The sequence below is a fragment of the Microtus oregoni genome, unplaced genomic scaffold (assembly GCF_018167655.1).
Source record: "Microtus oregoni isolate MIOR12 unplaced genomic scaffold, Mior012 000020F_ref0000438, whole genome shotgun sequence".
Lineage (NCBI taxonomy): Eukaryota > Metazoa > Chordata > Mammalia > Rodentia > Cricetidae > Microtus > Microtus oregoni.
This window is the reverse complement of record NW_024543079.1, coordinates 14,229,048-14,251,357: the sequence shown is the minus strand read 5'-3', so window position 1 is coordinate 14,251,357 and position 22,310 is coordinate 14,229,048. Positions and strand designations below refer to the sequence as shown.

The window sequence follows — 22,310 nt, the reverse complement described above, 5'->3', positions numbered from 1 at the left end:
GATGTGGCCATGGACTGGAAAGCTTCTTCTGAGTGGGGACCCTTAGGAGCTGGGGGAGAGCTCACCTCGGTACACTCCACACACAGGCTTCTCCGTGAGGGCGCTATAGTTGCTAAAGTCCTCTTCAGTTATGACACCCCCTGCGTGCTGAGCCTGGAGGGGAGAAAATGTCCATCTGTCACCGTGAGCACGATACATGTCTCATACATGACCATGATGCATGCCCATAATACATGTCTCAATCACAGACAGATAAGCTGTTTACAGCTTTAGTTCCTTCCACAGTCACCAGCATGTCCTTTAGGGATCCCATCAGCCCAAGGACAAAGGAGGCAGAGGAAATAACACGTGTGTAAGAATTATCAAAACTGAAGTTGACATTTCACTATAACCAGTTAAGGATATTCTAGGGATGGGGTATAGCCCCGTGGTAGAGTGCTTGTCTAGTACGCTCAAGGCCCTAGATTTGAAACTCAATACAGTCCTCCACCAAATGGTAAGGCTACTACAAAACTCTGAGCTTTGAATAATCCTGGTGGGACTGACCCTATAGAACATAACTGAAAGCTGGGCGGTGGTGGCGCACGCCTTTAATCCCAGCACTCGGGAGGCAGAGGCAGGCGGATCTCTGTGAGTTCAAGACCAGCCTGGTCTACAAGAGCTAGTTCCAGGACAGGCTCCAAAACCACAGAGAAACCCTGTCTCGAAAAACCAAAAAAAAAAAAAAAAAAGAACATAACTGAGCACGCTTTCCTGACCAATCACCAATCTTGTACAAATCAATGTGCTCATTCCATTCTCATAGCAATTCATTGTTAATCTTTTAAAAATAATTTAAAATTATTTCATGTATATAGGTGTTTTGTCAGCATGGTTGTCTGTGCACCACATGCATGCAGTGCCCATGGAGGCCAGAAGAGGGCATCAGATCCCCCCTTGGAATTAGAGTTACAGATGGTTTTGAGATGCTGAGAAGCAAACCTGGTCCTCTAGAAGAGCAGCCAGTGCTCTTAACCACTGAGCCATTTCTCCAGCCCCATGCCAATTTTAAATTAGTATTACCACTATCAACCTTTATACTTTCTAGTTTGTAAAACTTTTGACTTATCTGCCCTTAGTGAACTGCTCACTGGATTTCTAGGGTAGTACATAGTCATGTGTCTGGCAGATTACTAAAACACAGTACCCGGTACAGAGAATGTCCTTCAAGTCTGAATGACACACCTATGTAATCCCCACAGAGACAAAAGAGGTTTAGATAAATATCCCCAAGTCATAGTACTACTCAACTGGCCTGTGCACACTTTCTTAAACTTTTCCTTGACAACATTCTCAGAATCGATGATTACCCTAGACTAAGCCTCTTTGGAGTTAGGGAGTATCCTCTTATGTCAATCTCCTCAGTTCTGATGATTACCAGGGAAGAAAATGTTACCATCAGGTCTTGGACAATCCCAAACAGTGCAGGGAAGATTCTGGGCCTAGGGGAACTGAGACTAATGCTGAGTTTCCACCAGGCCTGGAAAGAAACAGGTCAGCCTCCTATCCAGCTGGCAGCAGCCCGGAGAAGCCCAGCTTTCCTCTCAAAACTGAACATCTCTATCCCTTGTTTATCCTGTCAGTAGTGGGCAATGCTTCTTGCCCTTAATAACCACTGGTCTCGTTTCTATCACCAGTGGTTAACTGTGTTTATGAAGCACACAGCCAGAAACCATATAGAGGAGAAAAGGGGAGGATGGCATTCCTGCCGTAGGGTCACTGGGCACACCCCACCTTCCACTGTTAACACTCACCTCGACCACCATCTCTAATGTGAGGTTGCCGCCATTGTAGAAGGCAGCAGGGCCAGAGATGCCAAGTATATCCAGTACTTCGGCTAGATCAGGCCGTCGCAGCAGGGAGCCAGGCAAAGGTGGGTGGCCCGATGGCAGGAAAGTCTCCAGGAAACGTTCGGATGCGTTGGGAGGCAGCTGCTCGGCCAAGGCATGGGCTGGGGGGAAGTTGAGAGGCTTGGTGGGTGAGGCCAAGACTTGATGGCTGAGGTGTGTATGGGTGGGGTGGATGAGGGCTAAGTGACTGGCCCTGAGAGCGCTGGCTCCCCAGAGGCCTGTCATAGGAGGGTAGGGATACACATAGGCTCTTCCCAGACCCTCTCACTGGAGGCTGCCTCCAGCTGGGATGGGAAGAAGTCTGAGGAGCAAACTGGAAAAAAGAACCCCTTTGCTTGGGGCCCAAATCTCAAAGGCCTCCCCCATTAACCTTGTACCTCCCCCCCGACCTCCAGGCCCCACTGACCTAGATCATGGGTCACGTTGAAGCCATCTTGGGCCACAGCTGCTGCGAAGGCCAGGACTTGGGACCAGGGCAGCCTGAGGGGGCCGGAGAGCAGGGGGTGGAGGAGGTCCTGGGGGGAGGAGGAGGGGTCCTGGGGGAAGGGGGATTCCTGGGAAGGAGAATCCTGGCAAGGGAAGGGGATATTAGGAAGGGAGTTGGGAAGGGAAGAATCCAGGAGGACAGGAGAAGGCCACCCAAAGAGGGATGTAGGCAGAGGCCCCTGGTCCCCAGGGGAGAGTCTTTACCTGCCATAGAGCTGATGAGCTTCATGTAGCCCTTTCACCATTCCGGGGACCCCCACCAAGAGCCCAGGCTGGGCGAGGCGGGCAGGCGAGGGAGAGAGGAGACCAGGTCACTGGAAGGGGGGGGCTGGGCTGAACTCCGCAGAGCCCCAAGCCAGGAATGGCTGGCACAGGGGAGAGACACAGGCCAAGGATCCCAAGAGAGGGCCAAGCTTTCCCCAGGGAGTACCTCTCCCTCGTCCCTGATTTTTTATATGCAAATGCAGAAAGGTCTTTGACTCCCATAGTTGAGGGATTTAATAAGTTAAGCAAACCCTTTCAAGAGGCAGGACACAAACAATCTGAGTAAATCCGTTCACATTGGATAATGGGACCCTTATCTTTTTATCTGAGGAACAAAGGACCTCAGTTCTGTCAGTTCATTTTCATGCCACCACCATTTGAGCTGTGATAACTCAGGGGTGTGTTTGGGTTTTTCCATAGCACTAAACACCTGCTTTCCCAAGTTACCCTGCTTCTTCCTTTGCTCTCAATAGTGTGTTTGCCTCTAGCGTTTTTCTCCCAGTATAACACAGCCTGGGAAAATTACAGTCATCAGGCTTAGAGTGAGATAGATGAGGGTTTTGCTTGTTTGCTGTTCTTTTAGGGTTTTTGTTTGTTTGTTTGTTTTTACTTTTTTAAGACAGTTTCTCTTTGTAGCCCTGGCTGTCCTGGAGCTCACTTTGTAGACCAGGCTGTCCTAGAGCTCACTTTGTAGCCCTGGCTGTCCTGGAGCTCACTCTGTAGACCAGGCTGGCCTCGAACTCAGAGATCCGCCTGCGTCTGCCTCCCAAGTGCTGGGATTAAAGGCGTGCGCCACCACTGCCCAGTAGAGATGGATGAGTCTTGAGGCAACAACTGAGTGGTATCTTGGGTACCCAAAGGCGTCCTTCTGCTCTTCCAGACAGACAAGACTGCCAGGGAAGTCAGATGTTGTGGTGTTATCTGTTATTAGTCATCTAAATCTTTCTGTCCATTTTATTTTAATTTTAAGACTATATTTAATTAGTTTGTGCGTATGAGAACGTGCATATACCATGATGTGTGTGTGTGTATAGCAGAGGACAACTTGTAGGAACAGGTCCTCTCCTACTATGTGGGACCTGGAGATCAAACTTAGTGGCAGATGCCATCACTCTCGGTTGGTCCTTGTTTATTATTGTAGGTGGGGGCGGGCAAGCTGCCGCCATTAGATGGCCTAAGAGCATTTTGCTCAACTCATTTTGCCACCCACAGTAAATATGCAACAAATCAAGGCTCAGGTTGGCAGAAGGGAAGGTAGGGAGGCCCCTAACCCTCTCCTTGGGCCCTCTCTTCTCACCAGGGTGCTCACCTTGGTATCCCAAGACCTCTGCAGGGCCTCTTCCCGGAGGGCCCCTGGTGCGGACTCCCGGAAATCGATCAGGTGGCTCTCATTCCGTCGGATATCATGAACCAGCATCACACCTCCACTGGGAAAGACACAGACAGTGGAAAGCGATGAGAACATGGCGCCCTTCTCAAAGATTAAACTACCAGTCCCTTAATCCTCTGTGGTGAGGCTGTTTGCCACATTGGGTCAGATGCTGGAGCCCCCTATAATTCAGAAACTCAGCCATCCTATAAGGGTAAAGTAAAATCAAGGGGGTAGGAGACCCAGGTTACTGGAGACTTTAATCCCTGATTAAGAAAAATGCAGAGACTGGGGGAACAGGTTGTTCTGTCCCCTCCCTAGACCAGAGCTGGACCCCTGCCAGCTTCCTGCACCTGCCTGCTTGGTATACCCTCCCTTTCCCCAGGACTGGATTATGTAAGGATAAACCACGCAGAGCCAAAAGAGGAATTTTGTTGGTAGAGCCTGGAGGATTGGTCCTACCAAGAGAATGATTTTTGTCAGCTTGTTCCTTTTTTGTGGCATATTTACATCTGAGATGGGGGTGGCAAAGTTAAATACGTGCAGCCAAGTAACAAAATAAGGAAGGCAGAGGAGACAAATGACAGCAAAGTGGCCAGCACCCTGACCCGTCATGGGAAGCACTCTGCTGAGCTCCAGATAACTGTAGTCACATGGGAATGTGGGCTCCATGTTACCAGACCTCCTGATTGTTCCAGAGAGGTTAGCAATCTGGACTTTTAGGAAAACTATTGACATTTTAACAATAGCAAACATTAAAAAAAATTTTTTTTAAATGAGAAACTCAAACCATTCTAGGCGCTGCTGGGTCTGGCTTTTGATTGGCCAGTTTCCAACCTTGGTTTTAAGAGCTCCAAGCCTGGGGTGTATTTTCTGTGGACAGAGTCACGGGAATTTGTGAACCTAAAAGTTGGAGCATCATCACAGCTTCAATCCATGCCCCACTGCTCCCTGTGTACCCCGTTTTATACATCACAACATTGCTCTCCTGGTGGAAACCATGACTGCTTGTGAACACGCCTCCATTTCTCCCATATGCTACTGCGATTCTGACTCCATCCAGGGAGAAAAAAAGAGTGAAATTGGGTATTGAAAGAGAAAACGCAAGGAGGATAGGCCTACCTTTGCCTCAAGTTCAAACCAAAAGAAAACTGCAGCCAGGCCACAGGAAGTAGGCCTGAGGAATCCAGGCCTCCACCCGGTCCTTACCCAGCTCCTTACCCGCCCAGGCCAGAACTGTGTGGAGCCACGATCCCCAAACACAAGGCTGCGGCCACAGCTGCATCCACGGAAGAGCCTTGTTTACTGAGCACCTCCATGCCCAGCGCCGTGCAACGGGAAGCATCCGTCACCACAGCACCCTGCTGGAAGATCTAGGAGGCAAGAGAAGAGTGGGCTAGTAGGGCCCTCTACCACCCGCAAGTACTTCCATTAATCTAGAACCTCGGCCTTCATGTCCTCTGGATTCTTAGAGTCATTTCCTTTGGGAGCCTTCCTCTCTTCCCATTTCCTAGCAGGCTCCCACTATCCAGCTACTCAATTCCCATCACCCTCTCAAGCTTTTCCTCACTTCCTCCTCCCAAGTTCCCTTCTGCCCATCTGCGGTCCTCACCTGGGGGTCCCCAAAGTAGATCTGCATGACCAGCGCCACGGTCACACCCGTGGCAAAAGTGAGGCAGGCGGTGACGATGACCGTGAGCCCATCCTGGCGGCAGGAGCACTCGGCCGCTGCAGCTGAGAATGGGTCCTTGCGTGTCTCCCGTAGTGGTGACCCGTCCTGGCTGCCCATCTCGGATGAGGACGAAGGCAGCCGCTGTAGCCTGGCGGACTTCAGGAAGGAGTCCGGGTCTGTGGGGCAGCTGGGTATCGGTCTGGCAGCCCACTACCTGGCCCTGCAGTCCTCAGGGTGAGGCGTGCCCCGCCCATCATACAAACCCCACCGCCCCGCACCGCCCAGTTTTCCTCTACTCCAACATACCTTAGGGCCCCGTGGGAAGCCAGTTTTCAGGTGAAAAAAAGACCTCAAACTCCTCAGCTGAAAGGTTGGATTCCTGCCTCTGGCAAATACCCATGAGACTGGTACCCGGGTGTGAGGGTATTCAGCCTCCCCTGGAAACCTTATCCTGTCTTAGTTGGTAACAAAGCCTCCAGCACAAGGGGCAACTACCAAGCCAACTTCCTTGGCTTCCTGCCTTGCTCCACGCACCCATTCATTCAATAGCTACAACAGATAACTGCCACGTCTGCTTTCTCAGGCCGATGGAGGAAAAGAAGGTAAACAAGTACACAAGTTGTGGCAGAGGTTATACAAAGCATGAGAGGCTGGGGAGCTGACTCAGTGTTAAGGTCTCTGCAAGCATGAGGACCTGATTTCAATTTCCTAGCTCCCGAAGAAAATGTGCCTAACACCATGGCGGGGCAGGGGCTGAGCCTGAGAGTTAGCTTCCCAATCTACCCGAAGAGGACAACTTCTGGTTCAGTGAGAGATTGTATCAAGGCAATAAGGCCAAGGACAATGAGGATCAATATTCAAGGTTCTACTCTGGCCTCCACACATGATCCCATGAACGAGTGTGCGCACACACACCCCCCAGAGCATAAGATGAAATGTTAAAAGGGAATGAGGACCTGCTTACCCGGGAAATCAGGGAAGGGCCTCCCAAGGAAATAATTTTGGGCAGAGAATGAAGGGACGAGAAAAGGCTGCCACTGACAGAGAACAAGGAGTTCATGTGTAGAATGTTCTAGGAAGAGAGAGCAGCAGGTTCAAAGGCCCTAATGCAGGAACGAATTTGACGTTTGAAAGAAATAACTAAGGTCAGGTAGTTCTGGTGTGGCAGCAAAAGAGGGAGCGGGAAATCAAGCCGGATGGCGCTAGTCCTGTGTACTGGTCCTATGGACCTGAGAACTTGGACTTGACTGTTAGAGACCACTAGAGAGTTGTAAGACTGTGAAGCCATCTATAGGAAGGTGGGAAATCCAGCAGAGACAGAGGAGAAAAACAGGTGGAGTCAGACAGATGCCATGTAGCTGCCAAAGGAGAAAGACACCAAAACCTTACCCGTAAGCCACAACCTCATGGCAACACACAGATTACTAGAAATGCGTTAATGTAGACTATAAGAGCAAGGTAGAAATATGCCTAAGTTGTTGGCCAAGCAGCGTTATAATTAATATAGTTTCTGTGGGATTATACGGGTCTGGGTGGCCAGGAAATGAAGACACAGTCTCTGTTTACAATCTGTGGTGGTTTGAATAAGAACGGCCCCCATTGGCTCATATGTTTGAATGCTTAGTCATCAGGGAATGGCCCAATTTGAAAGGATTAGTTGTGGCCTCATTGGAAGTGTGTCACCGAGGGTGGGTTTTGAGGTTTCAAAAACCCATGCCAGGCCCATGTCATGGGACCTGTGGAACTCTAGTTACTTTTCCAGCACTACATCTGCCTTTATGCTGCCACGCTTCCTGCCAGGATGATAATGGACTAACCCTCAAACTGTAAGCAAGCAACAATTAAATGCTTTCTTTTATAATAGTTGCCATGATCCAGAAGGATCTCTGTGATTCTGAGGGCAGCCTGGTCTACAAAGCAAGTTCCAGGACAGCCAGACAGCCAGAGCTGTTACAGAGAAACCGTGTCTCAAAAAAAAAAAAAAAAAAAAAAAAGAGTTGCCATGGTCATGGTGTCTCTTCACAGCAATAGAACACTGACTAAGACACCATCTGTCTTGTGTTTTCAAATGATCCCTCAGGCTGCTGTGCGAAGAGCAGAGCGGAGGAAAATAAGAATGGAGGCGAGGGAGAATTGAAAACCACTTATGGATCAGACACTGCAGCTCATCTCTAACAGACAGGTCAGGCACAGGAGTCCAGGAAGTGGCGTCTGAAGAAAGTCATCTCCTTTTCTACCCATGTAAAATGCTGGGCAGAGCTGTGTACACCCGTAAGCCTAACATTATGAGACAAAGCCAGGAGGATCCTGAGAGCTAGCTCCCCCGATGGTCTCGCTGCTAAGGCCAGCCACTGGTTGCTGGTCCTGTGAGAGACTGTCTCAAGGGGTAGGCAGAGAGTGATGGAGAAAAGGCCAGGATCTTACTCTGGCCTCCACACACACTTGCAGTGACGTAAAACCTTCTCTTATCCCATAGTCCTCTCCTCTGGGTGCTACTACCCTTGACCCCACTTCCCAGTCACCAGAAAGTTCTACACATTTGTGAACAAAGAAATAAGAGGATGACAATAAATCCTTATTGTTGTATTCATGGTATGTTCTCTGTAAGCTGAAATGCTTGAGTGATAACATTAAAATTTGACTGTCATATTTTTCATGTTTACTTGATAAAAATCCAAGGTCTAAGGCTTGGTATTTAAGGACCTTCAAGACTCACACCCCATCTTTTATGTAAATAAGAAATCATATACATAGATAAAGTAATGATATGTCCAAAATTATTGGAATGCACTTATGGTGGTCACTTTTATGAAAAGACACATTCTTATTTACTTTGTGTGTGAACTTTTTAAGTAGCCCAGGCTGAGGCAATCTGCCTGTCTTTCCCTCCTGAGTACTGTGAGTACAGATGCGAGCCACCATGTCTGACTTAAATTCCTAAAAAATATTTAAAATTCTATTGTTATTGTTATTATTAGTGTGTGTGTGTGTGTGTGTGTATGTGTGTGTGTGAAAGAGAGAGAGACGCAGAGACAGAGAATTGGAGACAAAGACAGAGACACAGACGAACTAGACAAAGGGCAGAAAGGAATGTGCGTGCCACAGCAGGTGTGACAGTCGGAGGACAGCTTCTCTGGGTTTGCGTCTCTCCTTTCAGAAGGCCTCTCTTCTTGTTTCTGATGCTTTTCACACCCCAAGCTAGAAGACCAGCAAGCTTCCAGATAATTCTCCTGTCTCTGACTCCTATCTTACTGGAGATGTTTTGGGATTAGAGCTGCACACCACCACATCTGGTTCTTTCTGGGTTTGGAGAATCAAATTCTAGTCACCAGGCTTGCGTGACAAGTGCCTTTACCCACTGAACCATTTTTCTTTCTGTGTGCATACATGTGTGAGAATGCACATTCACGCAAGCATGTGTGGAAGTCAGAGGACAACCTCAGGTGTCATTAGAAACATTATTCATCTCCTTTTGAGACAAGATGTCTCATTGGTCCATAGCTTTCCAATTAGGCTAGTCTGGCTGACTATAAACCCAGGGTCCTCTCTGTACCTTCCTTCCTAGCACTGGGCTTCTACTTGCAGGTCACCATGTCTGGCTTTTTTTTTTTAACTTTTATTATATTTAGCAGGCAGTAGTGGCACATGCTTTTAATCCCAACACTCAGGAGGCAGAGGCAGATAGATCTCTGTGAGTTTGAGGCCAGCCTGGTCTACATAGTGAATTCCAGGACAGCCAGAGCTACTCAGAGAAACCCTGTCTCGAAAAAACAAAGAAATATTTCATTACATTGATTTACTTACTTACTTATATAGTCATTGTATGTGCATGTGTGTGTGCGTGTACATGTCCACATGTGGAGCTCAAAGGACAACTTAACTTGTTGGAGTTGGTTCTTTCCTTCTACCACATGGATCCTGGTATTGAATTCACGATGTCAAGCTTGCCGCCAAGGTCCTTTACCCCTGAGCCTTCTCATCGACACCACACTCAGCTTTATCATGTGGCTTCTGACTGAGCTATCTTCAGCATTTATACTTCAAAATTTAAGCATATATATATATATATATATATATATATTGAAATAAAAAGTAAAAATTACACAGAGATAAGAAATGGAGGGTAGGCCAAAGAGTGGTGGTGCATGCCTTTAATCCCAGAACTCAAGAAGCAGAGGCAGGTGGATCTCTGTGAGTAGTGGATCTCGGTAAGTTTGAGGCCAGCCTGGTCTACAGAGGGAGTTCTAGGACCCGCCAGGGCTGTTAAACAGAGAAAGATTGTCTTAAAGAAGAAGAAGAAGAATTGGAGGGTTGTGGGTGTAGTGTTACACACCTTTAATCCTAGCACTCAGGAAGCAGAGGCCAATGGACCTGTGAGTTGGAGGCCAGCTTGGTCTACATGATGAGTTTTGGGACAGCCAGAACTTTTTAATAGAAAGACCCTGTCTCCAAAAACAATAAAAAGAACTGGAGGGTGGGCCTAGATAACTGGCTCCGTGGCTGACAGCGTATGCTATTCTTGCTGAAACTGGGGTTCAGTTCCCAGCACCTATGCTAGGTGATTCATAATTGTCCATAACCGCAACTCCAGGGCACCAACACCTCTCTGGCTTCTGTGGGCACTATACTCACATACACAAAATTAAATATAAAAATAAAGTCATTAAAAAAAAGAATAGGCCAGGCATGGTGGCATACACCTTTAATCCCAGCACTTGGGAGGCAGAGGCAGATGGATCTCTGTGAGTTTGAGGCCAGCTTAGGCCAGCCTGGTCTACAGATAGAAAGATAGAATTCTAGGATAACCAGGGCTACACAGAGAAACCCTGTCTCAAAAAAAAAAAAAGAATAGAGACAAGGACTTTTATTTTCCTCACTATTTTATTTTGTTTTTTATAATAAACAAATATTTTAATTTGCTTTTAACTCTTTTGCTTTTAAATTATTTTACTTTATTGTAATTTTATGTTCTGTCTGCATGTATATCTGTGCACCACATGTGTGCCTGATGCTCTGTTTTTAACTTTTCACTTTTTAAGAAAGTCTGTCAGGCAGGAGAGGTGGCCCAGTAAGAGCATGGCCTGGGTTTGATTCCCAGCACCCATGTGGAGACTCGCAAGGGTCTGTAACTCCAGCTCCAGGGAATCCGATGCCCTCTTTTGGCATCCTCAGGCACTTCATGCATGTCGTGCACAGATAAGCAGGCAAAAACCCCACATACATAATGATAAAAAGTTTGTCTTCCTGGGGTCTCCCTTAGTTAATCGTTCTCGTGTCTAAACTACAACATCAGCACTAGCAGGTTGTAAACCATAATTCATTAAGCAGTTGTTAAATATCCTCTGTGGCTAGAAAACCCACCTGGCCCCATAGAACTATCAAAGAAGGGCAAGAAGGGGCTTTGAATTTTTATTTACCTGTTGTATGAGGTATATGTATGTGTGCATGATGTATGTGTATCTGATGTGTGTGCACATACATATATGTTCTTGTATGTGTCTTTGAGCATATGTAGGAGTTAGAGGACAGCCTTGGGCACTTGTCCTGCTCTTCCATTTTGCCTGAAACAGACTCTTGTGAGCAGCTGTATACAGAGGCTAGCTGGCCCCTGTGGCTCTGGGCTCCTGCCTCCAACTCCCACCTCACTGTGGAAGCACTGGAAATACAAGTGTGTCCTGTCACGCTCTGCTGTTTCCATGGGTTCCGGAGACCTGAGCTAAGCTCCGCACTTGGGCAGCAAAGGCTTTACCCATCGAGTTGACCCCGCCCCCCAGCAAGACTCGTATTTATTGGTGCCAATGATACGCTAGGTTTTTTGCATATCTTTCCTCATTGAAGTATTTTCATGACTTCACGAGCTTGGCTCCACTTTGCTCACTTTACAGATGAAGAACGCAAGGCTAAGTGGGGCCACCTGTCTAAGACCACCACGCGAGTAAGTGGGAGAGTGGGGACAGCGTGCCTCCTTTTTACTGTCCCATGTGTCACTGGCAGCTGTTTCCAACCCCCAAAGCCAACCTAATGAACTAGGTGACTGTGGCGACACACATCTGTGATCCCCATATGAGGAAGTAGAGGCAGGAGTATCAGAGATCAAAACTTGCCTGGGATACATGAGGTCTTGTTTCAGAAACAAAGCACAAATAAACAAAAATTCAACCTTACCGACTAGTTTTAGTTATTATTTTCAGGTACCTGCCTTTTCGTTTGTTTTCTCCAATGAGATAAAATGACTTAAGATGAAGATAATATGGCCCCACCACAACTTGATCTATTTTAGATGATTCAACCAGCATATCGAGTTGCTCATCTACTCAGCAAAATTATATACCGAGGGAAAAAAATATCAAAAATAGGAAAAATGGTTTCTTGAGTACATGATATGTGCCCTGTGTATGTGGTAGGGCAATAATCCCACTAAGAAAAATATGCTGGGGAAAGATTGGTTTGGGCAAGAAGAAAGAAGTTTATTAGAGACAGGCATTGGGGTTTAAACGTGCAGTCCCAGAACTCAGGAGACTGAAGCATCCGGGTTGCCACAAGTTTGGGGCCAGTGTGGGTTACAATAGTAAGTTCCAGAACAGCCCCATTTACATAGTAAGTTCCAATCTAACCTGAGCTACAGAGTAAAAACTCAGTCTCAAAACTCCAACAAACAAAACAAAACAACCCCCCCTCAAAAAAAACCCTACCAATTAAGCAAACAATAACCCAGTATGTTTTAGGAGAAAGGTGGGCTTAGTTTTGATAACCCTGAATTTGTGAAGCACAAGGAGCTGCTGTTTGAACGTAGCTGGTCAAAATATTTAATTTTCTTTCTCCTCTATTTATTTTAACAGATTATAATACAACCTAGGCTGGACTTGAATCCCTTAGGTAGCCTAGTCTGAACCCGAACTCTCTTAAGAGAGATTTCTGAACTTGGGAGTGACATGACCAAAAATGCAGAATGGTGAATGGATTTGGGGTGAGGGCAGCAGCAAGAACAGCTGGGAACTCAGGAGTCACATGGGTATAACAGATTAGTAGCTTAGCCTAGAGTGCTGAGGACATGGTGGTCAGATGGAATTCAGGAATCTCTTAGGAGGGAGGACATAGAAAGCAAGGTCACATTTTGAAAGTGAGAAGAAAAGAGGGATAGATCCGAAGGTGGCTTCTAGGCTTCCACTTTGGACACTGCCCTTCAGCCAGTGTCACTCACTGAGAGTGGCACTGGACAAAAAGGAAGTGTGTGGTGAGGACGTGCTGATGTCGGCATAGAGTGTTCAAGGTTGTGTATCCGCAAGACACGTGAGGCTAATGCCTAGGAGAGGAAGGCCCATGTGGCTTCCATGTGAAAGAAAGGGCACACAGGCATTTCCTAACCTGGAGGTGGTCACTGTCTAGCTCTCTTTTCTCTGGGGCCTCCTTGGGATGCCTGGCTCTTGACGTTGGAGAGTGCCAGGCTATAGGCACTAACTCAGGTTTTGGCTAAGAAGACGAGACTGCCACTAGGTGGCACTACTAGGTTGAGCCTGTAGAAGGTCATATTAGCCAACACGCTGGTCTGGCTGGACCAAAGGATTCTTGGGACTTGGAAACAGGCCTGAGTGACATGGCATCTAAATGCTTATATTGTTATGATGGCAAGGCACTCTAAGGCAAGGCCCTGGGAACCTTGGCGTACACCCATGGGATACGGTTTAAGTTTCCAAGAGCTCAGGTAACCAGGGTCTAGGCTGAATTTCTAGACAAGTGTTGTACCACTGAGTTATACTCCCAACCCCTCTCGGTTGAATTGCCATGCACACCAGGACACAGCCTATACTGAACTCCCCTAAGGCATTCTTGAGGTTTGGGAACTCCATTTCCTGTCATTATTTCATCCTGGGATTGTTTCTTTCATCTCTTCATTCAACAATTATTTATTGAGTATCCAACACTTTGCTGAATGCTAAAGAAAGGATAATGAATAAAAAAAAAGCCATGATTCCTGCCCTTAGAGGACTTACAGGCATGCAGAAATCACCTCTCTGCCCACACAAATAACCGTAGGCTTTTATAAAGCAATAACTTTAACAAGGAATCTTGAAACAACAGATCAGAGGATCCAATCTGTTATTTAGGACAGATGGGCATTCTTTGTTGAAAGAGAAAACTAAGGCCCAGTACAGGGTAGGCACACCTACTATAATATAGTGAATCAGGACTGCACTATTCAAATCTCTGAATAGAAAACCTGGGTTGACCAGATGGCTGGTTCCACCAGCACATTCTTCCTTCTACCACCAAAACTAATCCCCCAAGAAAATTAGTTTTAATGTGCATGTTTGATATTGGAGGACCTAAAGTCAGCACACCCCATCATAGGTAAAAAGTGTGATCTAGTCAGGTTGATGGAACCTGCTGGACAGAACCATATGACCAAAAAATGGAAGAGAACTGCCAGCTGCTGGGCCAGGAGCGACAGCAGAAGAGTCAGACTACAAAGAGCTGGGTCAGAGAAGCAGCATCTTCCAGTACAGAAAGGGATGAAGCTCAAGAGCAGGCACCCGGAGGGAGACAGAGAGCGAGGCAGAAGGATGCCCTAATGCCAGGAAGTGACGTTGAGGGAAAGAGGTCAGAGGGGTGCAGGATAAAGAACAGAGGGGAGTACAGAGCTGAGCCACATGGATAGGAGAGACAGCACTGGGGAAGCAATGGGGAAGGAACAGTGAGAGCTCTTGGCCCTCAGCTCTCTCTCAAACCCTGCTTCCTCCCCCCACCCCCATCTCCTTCAGTTTCTGCAGAGGGTTGAGAATACAGTAAAATCTGGAGACTGCTTCACGGGGAACAAATCTTGCTGCTGACCCGAAACTCCTACTAACCCAGCTAACATCCAGGCCAGACCCACATCTCTGGAAAGGGTAGAGTGATCCACAAAACAGCAAAGGTGCTGTAGTCCCCAAGGGCTTTGAGAGGTCATGCAGTCCATCCCCCTGTCTCCCAATACCCAGAATTCTCAGACAGAAGGAAATCATATTTTCTTTACTCATCTCTGGACATGAAGAGATAGAGTCTCAGCTCTTCTCCAGACTCTCTGCTTCCCCATAATCCCTGGCTGTGGTGAAGTGCGCCCAAAGATCTAGACCCCATCCATCCCTCCTGCTCAGCCTCTGACTTGGTTTCTTCTATCCTGGCTTCTGTGACTAAAGAGAAGCCTTTACTAGGTGATCACAGACGTTCTTTATGCTCTCCCCTCCAGCATTCCTTCCTTCTCAATAGATTCTTCCTAGCAGGCAATCATAATCCCTCCTACTGCGGTCCTTGCATCCCTCTCCCTTGTCGCATCCTACGCCTCTAAGGCAAAAACCACCCTTTTCCCCACCACACAGTTAACAGAGCTGAGGGAGAAGGGAAGAGGTCCAGGATGAAAGGATGAATGAAGGAGATGGGAGACTGAAAGTGGATGCCCAGAACAGAAGAAGGAGGACCGAGGACCACCACCACCACCAAGGCGGGGTAGGGATAGGGCCAGAGGGCCTCACCGGTATCCGGGTCTCCCAGGAAGGCGTCCTCGTCCTTGCGGCCCCTCAGTGGGGCCGCAGGCGCTGGTTCGTCCTCGGGCAGCCGCGGGAAGCTGGTGATGCTCATGTAGTCCACCGGTGAGTAGGCGCCTAGGGCACTCTCCTGGCTAGCCTCGTTCTCTGCCGCCATCCTCGCCCTAACCCCCAGCAGCGCAGCGCCTGCCGGAAGTAGCAGTGGAAGGGGGGGGTGTGCGAGGGCGGAGGGCGGGGTCTGAGCTCCTGGACAGCCGGGAGGGGGCGCCCCCACCCTCAACAGTGTCCTAGTCTGACTCGCCCCCGCCTTCTTAAAGTCTCCTGCTAGCAGGCTGCGCGCTGGTGCGGGAGGATGGGAGCCCGGAGGGCAGTGGAAGGTTGCCGGGAAGAGGATGCTACTCTGGGCTCCTCATGCAGTCCCTGGTCTTTCCTTCTTCCAGTCTGAGTCCCGCTCAGATCCCATACGCTCCTAGGACCACAGACTGACTTCTGATTGCAAACTCCACTTTGACTCCAGATCTTTTTTTCTGATCTACTCTCTTTCTTGGACCCAAACCTCTCTGTGGGCACCAAGATTCTCTTCCTCTGATCTCAGACTAGCGCTCCCACCCAGCTCAGACTACTCACCCCAGACTTACGACTTTGACTTCACCTTACCTCCTAGAGTCCTTTCAAAGCGCCAACCCCTGCTCCATCCCGACTGCTTTTTCATCTGCAGACCTCTCTTGAGCCCCTCTTTCAATCTCACATTCTTTTCTGCATCCTGACATTTCCCACATTTCTTTTTTAAACCCAAACTCCTGGAACCACCCTGATGTGTCAGCATGGAAGACAGTCCCTTACCCCAACTTAGGATCTTTAGAAGCAAACCCTCGGGTTCCACTCCAGGAAACGAATTCAGTAGACCAGAACACGATCTTTGGAACCTTAATGGTCTTCTGCGTTTTAAGAGCTCTTGATGTGGTTCTGGAACTAAGGTAATAGAAGTCCTGACGGTGTGGCAGAGCAGAACAGTGGATGGGAAGGATAAAGGTGTACGATCAGGGCTTAGGAAGTAGCTCTCTGGTAGAATGCTCGCCCGTGTGAAGGTTTGACCTCCAGCATCAGGAGTAAAAAAGAAAGGAAAGAGAAGAAAGAAAAAGAAAGGGAATGTTAAGAATGAGAACACATGCCTGCACTCAAGGTGCCTGCCAAGGCCATCTTGCAACGGCTACCCTAGCTTCAAGAATGAAAGCTACAAGTCCAAACGTCTACTGTTCAGCCCACAGGCAGAGAGTTAGGACTCGTGAAGCCGTGGATACACAATAATCCTTTCTTTCCCAATCCCTAGCTCCAGGCTCAATGTGACTTGAACTCGTATAGTATTTACTACGGACACCAGGAGCCGCAGTGCCACTTGTAGACAGCAGGAGGCAGCAGTAGATAGCGAACGGCTACAGGAGAAAGGCTTAGGAAGGAGTGCAGGTTAGAGCTGAGCCCTGGAGGTAAGAGATGATGACGATGCTCTTCAGGCCTATAGGCAAAATTATATGTGCCATCTTCCCCACGGGGAGGTTCTTATCTTATTAGTGAGATCTGTAGGGAGCATTGTTTCCGTGATCTCCTACTCCCATGAGTGAGTTTGTTCCCACTAAGTGAGATCTGTCACCCGAGTGTTGTCTGCTCCTTCAGTAAAGATTGAGCCCTCTCATAAAGGTTAGTGAAGTCTGTATCTCCTAGAGGGAAATCTGTGTTTCCAATCCCATTAATGCCATCCATGTCCTGTAAGCAGGGGCAGAACTCTTCCATAGGATTTGAGACCACCAGAAAAATATCTATGCCTCCTAACACAGTTCGTGCAATTTCAATTAAGTAGGTATCTATTCAGAGGAGCTGATGTCTCTTTGATGAAGCTGTTCCTCTTTTAGATCTATGTCTATTCTACAAGGTCTGTATGAACTTAGTGGGCCCCAAGATTCTCCCCTCAGGATCGGGTAGACTCTCGATCATAACTGAGCACGAGGAGATATTTTTCTGACTTAGGGTGTGTTACACTTATGATCAGTTGCACAAAGATCGAGGTAGCAGGTGGGTAGGTGGGTCACAAGCTCCAAGTATGGATCAAAAGGCAGGAGCTGCCTCAGATTCACTGGTGTAGTGAGATATTTAAAGATCCTGGTCTTGACAGCAAGTCTGTGAACTGTTAGATGAGGTGGCCCCTTCTTGGTGATAACTGTAGGTAGGAGATAGAGGGTATCTTACTGGGTTAAGAGGATAGAGGGAAGCCAGAGATAAGTAAACTCAATTTGTGGCAGATGGGAGTATACTTAGGTGACTTAAAGAATGCAAATGATTCCTCTTTATATTTTTATTATTTTATTTTGCATTTGGCATTTTCAAGATCTAGCTTCTGTTTGCTTTGTGAATTTTCCTTTCCCAGTTTTCTTTCCCCTTCTTCCTCCCTTCCTCCTTTTCTTTCTTTCTTTCTTTCTTCCTTCCTTCCTTCCTTCCTTCCTTATTTCCTCCTTCCCTCCTTCCCTCCTTTTCTCTCTCTCTCCCTTCCTTCCTTTCTTCCTCCCTCCCTCCCTCTCCCTTCCTTCCTTCCTTCCTTCCTTTCTTTTTTTTTTGTGGTTTTTCTACAGGGTTTCTCTGTGTAGCCCTGGCTGCCCTGGAACTCTGTAGATCAGGCTGACCTCCAACTCAGAGATCCCTCCTGCCTCTGCCTCATACGTGCAAAAACATGCGTGGCTCCTTTCCTTTCCTGAATTTACCTTTTGTGCAAAGAAAACTTGTACTTTTTGGCAAAGATCTGAAGGATCCTCCTTGTCTTCTTTAGAGTCTTGTGCTTTAGATCAGGGTGGAGGAATAATGGAGACAAAAAAAAAAAATGACAACATGTCCTCAGAGGCGGGAGAGAATCAGAATGACCCGAGTTGGCAGGAAGGGCCATATCCGGGAACTATGCCCTCAAGATCGTGGAGGAATTTTTCCATGAGAACGGAATAGAGGTGTTGCTCGGCGGCAGACTTGGAAGAGTGTTACCCAGAAGGAACTGTGCTCCACCTGGTTATCCAACTCGGTGGAGTGACAGAATTGTGCAATCAGACCACGGTTGAGTGCACAACGGATGACCCAACGCCCCTCATTAGCCAGCCGTTTCCGTCTCCAGCAGCGCGGTGCCCTAACCCAACCCCCACCTGTCACTCCAAGACCCTAAGTTGGTCACTCCACAGCCCTGCCTCCTCTCCTGTCACTTCCAGCCGGGCTACACCCCATCACTCCACGACCCGCCTCCTCGCCTGTCACTTCTGGCCCCGCCCCTCCTCTGTCTTTCCAAAGCTCCACCCCTCTCCTGTCATTCCCAGGCCATTCCTTCGACTTTCACTCTATGGTCACACCCCTTCCGGCAAGTCAGCTCCGCCCCTACCCCGACTTTTCCCGAGCGGTTTCTGTTGACCCCGCCCCTTCACGCACGGCCCTATCCACTATTGGATGCTTAAAGAGCGGCCTCCAGCCTCAGGCTCCGCCTCCGCCCGAGGCCCCGCCTCTAGGGTCGACCTGTTTTTCCCCGCCCCGGCACCCGCAGCGACCGCAGCGGTGGCCAAGGTGCGCAGAGCTTGGCGTGATGGGGCTGCCCGAGGAGCGGCGCAAGAGCGGTAGCGGGAGCCGGGCTCGGGAGGAGACCGGCGCCGAAGGCCGGGTGCGGGGTTGGTCCCCGCCGCCGGAGGTCAGACGCTCGGCGCACGTCTCCTCTCTGCAGCGCTACCGCGAGCTGCACCGGCGTTCCGTGGAGGAGCCGCGGGGTGAGGCTGGGCCCGGGCGACTCTTGGGGGCTCCAGTGAACAGAGCAGCGGGGCTCCGAGGGGCACTTACCGAGCTCCCGTACGGAGCAGACGGAGGCTCACTGAGGGAGAGAGATGGAAAAGGGATTCGAAGAGATGGTGTTCCAGGAGAAGAAGAAGAGGGTCTGGGAAGTGAGGGTTCCTAGAAGTTGGGGGACTCTCTGGCAGTTTTGTGAGATGGGTGTTTTCTCAAGGAGATGCGGGTTCTGCGCGGAGAAGCGGGGTTCGGTGAGGAAAGGACCCTTCGGGGAAACTATGGGGTTTCCGTCAGGAGAAAGTTCCATTTGAGAGTCCCTGAGGTAAAAGAAGGACTCCAAGGAGCAAGGGTGCGTGCGCCTTGAGGGAAGGAGAGCCCAGAAGAGAGAGAACCTTTGCTTCCAATTCAACAGTTGCCTCCTCAGATTTTTAGCGCGCTCATCTCCTTGTGCTCAGCGGCAGTGCCAAGTCTGGCTCCCTTTTTGGGGTCCTATATCTATTTAACATAGTAGCAATCCCAAAATACGATTGAAAAAGCTGTAAATATGTCAAGTGGTTTTTTTTTCTTTTAAGAAATAAATTTGGACCTAAGTTGTACTAACACTGATTCTAAGAGGTAATTCTGTGACTTTAAAAACGTGTCAGGCCAGGGGGCGAAAACACATCCTGATCAGGCCTGGTGGCACACATCTTTAATCTCAAGAACTGAAGAGGAAGAGACAGGTCTTCGTAAATTCAAGGCTAGCCTGTGTGTATAGGTAGTTCCAGAACAAACAGGGCTACATAATGAGACCCTGCCAAAAAAAGACAACTTTAAAACCCCACTACCACTTCCCGGTTGAGGGGCAGCATGATAAACATAAATCACACTCAGGAAAGTGCATAAAAAGCTATTCTTGCAGTCTTAGGCAGATTTAAAAACCGATCTTAAATTTCCTTATCTCCAAGATAGGGATAATACTAGCTTCATAGATTATGAGAACTAAAGTGGGTAATAAGGGATCCATTATCGAACGTTTGATGCCCAGCCGGCATTAAATAAGTCATGATTTGTTTGACAACAACAATGTGGAGGAGGCAGATACTAAGCAATGCAAAATCGTATTAAATCAAGTGTGAAGTTGTTCATTGCTACAAGTAGTGTCCAACTTTGAGTCCTTGGGTGCCTTTTCCCTTCTCTTTCTGTATTTTCTTCCATCATGAGTTACATCTGTTTCCCTGGGGTAAGCTAAGTACTACCTTAGTAATTCCTAGTCTATGTATCTAGCCTCATACCTTGTATTTCACTTATATTCAGGCTCCAAATTTCATAGCACTATAGACCATTTGTTTTTCACACATCCTGAAGATTTACACTGAACCAAACGAGACTGAGAGTGATGTTTCCCAGTTTTCTCTCCCGAGCCTGCTTTCTTCTCCATTATCTTTTTCTTTCTTTCTCTTTTGCCTTAATTTTCTGTTTTCAGTTGGGGTAGTGTCAGTGGCACGGCCCCAAACTATAAACCTCTTGCATCATCGTTTTCTCTGATATCTCTCTTATACCTTATGAATTTATAGAACTCCTATTGTTTACTAAGCAGTGTTTCAGTTTGATTTGGCCTGAGAACAACCCACATTTTACAGAGGAAGAAATAGGAACCTAGAGAAACTAATTCCCTTACACAAGGTCATAAACCAAGTTTATGACGGTTGGGGTGTAAACCCACATGATCCTGACTAGAGAACTATACTCTGAATATTGTGCTATTCTTCTCTGACTCTAAAGTTTGTTTTTCACTGAATTCTGTCAAATACTACTTTAAAATCTCTCTCAGACTGACCCTTACTACCAATTTCCATAGAAGCTTTACGGAAAGCAGGAGACGGTTTTCTAATTTGTCCCTTCCTCCCTAGCCTTAATGCCTTCAGTTGTTCCAGCAGACTTATCTAAACATCATTAGATTGATATCCCGGGAATGCTCTTTTATATGGTATTGTAAAAAACTAATGTTCTTTCTTTCTCCTTCCTTCTTTTCTTTTTTCCTTCCTTTCTGTCTATCTTTTCTTCCTTCTTTTCTTCTTCCTCCTTCTCTCCCTCCCCCTCTTTCCCTTCCTTCTTCATTCCCTCCTCTCTCTCTCTCTCTCTCTCTCTCTCTCTCTCTCTCTTTCTTGGGACAGGGTTTGGTATATAGTCCTGACAGGCATGCAACTTACTATGTAGATACAGACAAGTCTTGACTCAAACTTGTGGTGATCCATTCTCCTCCTGAGTGCTGCAGTTATAGGCAAATGCTACCATGCCTGGCTTTTTTTTTTTAACATTTTTATGGTTTATTTAACTTTATTTTTTTTATGTGCATTGGTGTGAAGTGTCAGATCCCCTGGAACTGATCTTCAGACAGTTGTGAGCTGCCATGTGGGTCCTGGGAAGTGAACCCGGGTCCTCTGGAAGAGCAGTCTGTGCTCTTAACCACTGAGCCATCTCTCCAGCCCCCCCCCCCCCATGCCTGGCTTTTAAAAATATTTCCCCTAAATTAAGATTCAGTTTTTCTTTCCAAGCCTCTGGGTCATCTACCCTCACTCTTCAATTTTATCTCTACCATTCTCTATTACATTCTTCATTCTAGATAGATCTTCTTGATATCCTGGCTGCACAAAAGTCCCTTTCCATGTCTTTGGTTTTGCCCAATCCCTTCTGTGCCTATTTACTTAACTAAGCCCCACCTGAACTTCAGTTTTCTTACCTATGAAATTAATATAATATATACCTTATAAATTTATGTCATAATGATTAAATTAGTCCAGTCCTAATTAGTTTCATCTTCCATCTTTACATATAATCACTAAATGCCAGTTTTTATTTTTTAAAATGACCATTCAGTATTTTATTATATTGCAATTTTTACTACTAGTTTTTACCAGTTTTTAATTGTTGGGCTTTTTGAGTTTAAGGTGTGCGTGTGTATAGACTAGAGGACAAGCTTGGGTGTCACAGCAAGCCCAGAAACCCACCTGTCTCTGCCCTCAAAGCACTAAAATGACAAATGAATGTTACTATGCCAGATCTTCACGCTTGTGTGGCAAGCACTTCGTGAATTGAGCTATTTCTCCAGCCCTGGTTTTATTATTTATGAATTTTTTAAATCAGGGTTTCAGGTAGCCTAGACTGGCCTCAAATTTCCTGTTGAGGTTGGCCTTGAACTCCTGAATCTCTGGCTCTCCCTTCCAAGTGCTAGGATTACAGACCCACATCATTGTACCCTCCTCTAGTTTCACTTTGTAGTGTTGCTATAGAAACCTTTTTAGTAATGCCTTCTTTCCTTCTTTTGGATTATC

General features: G+C 47.4%; 2 protein-coding genes across 4 annotated transcripts in view; one reads left to right on the top strand and one right to left on the bottom strand.

The window, feature by feature from the left end:
* Nucleotides 1-15,394, bottom strand: part of Ggt7 (gamma-glutamyltransferase 7) — a 28,121-nt gene extending 12,727 nt beyond the window's left edge. For 2 of the 3 annotated variants that reach the window (XM_041670611.1, XM_041670614.1), the window contains exons 1-8: nt 15,187-15,394; nt 5,621-5,856; nt 5,230-5,381; nt 3,949-4,066; nt 2,580-2,647; nt 2,296-2,369; nt 1,794-1,990; nt 66-153 (exon numbers count right to left, since the gene is read on the bottom strand). In XM_041670611.1, coding sequence (XP_041526545.1) covers nt 66-153; nt 1,794-1,990; nt 2,296-2,369; nt 2,580-2,647; nt 3,949-4,066; nt 5,230-5,381; nt 5,621-5,856; nt 15,187-15,355 — 1,102 coding nt within the window. In that variant the 5' untranslated portion in view covers nt 15,356-15,394. Of the gene's footprint in view, nt 1-65; nt 154-1,793; nt 1,991-2,295; nt 2,370-2,579; nt 2,741-3,948; nt 4,067-5,229; nt 5,382-5,620; nt 5,857-15,186 lie in introns of those variants that run through there. The other variant, XM_041670613.1, reaches the window with a different exon arrangement.
* A 3,352-nt stretch (nt 15,395-18,746) lies between these two features.
* Nucleotides 18,747-22,310, top strand: part of Acss2 (acyl-CoA synthetase short chain family member 2) — a 40,949-nt gene continuing 37,385 nt past the window's right edge. Inside the window, exon 1 of the mRNA XM_041670275.1 lies at nt 18,747-18,980. Within this exon, the coding sequence (XP_041526209.1) occupies nt 18,803-18,980 (178 nt within the window). The 5' untranslated portion in view covers nt 18,747-18,802. The remainder of the gene's footprint in view (nt 18,981-22,310) is intronic.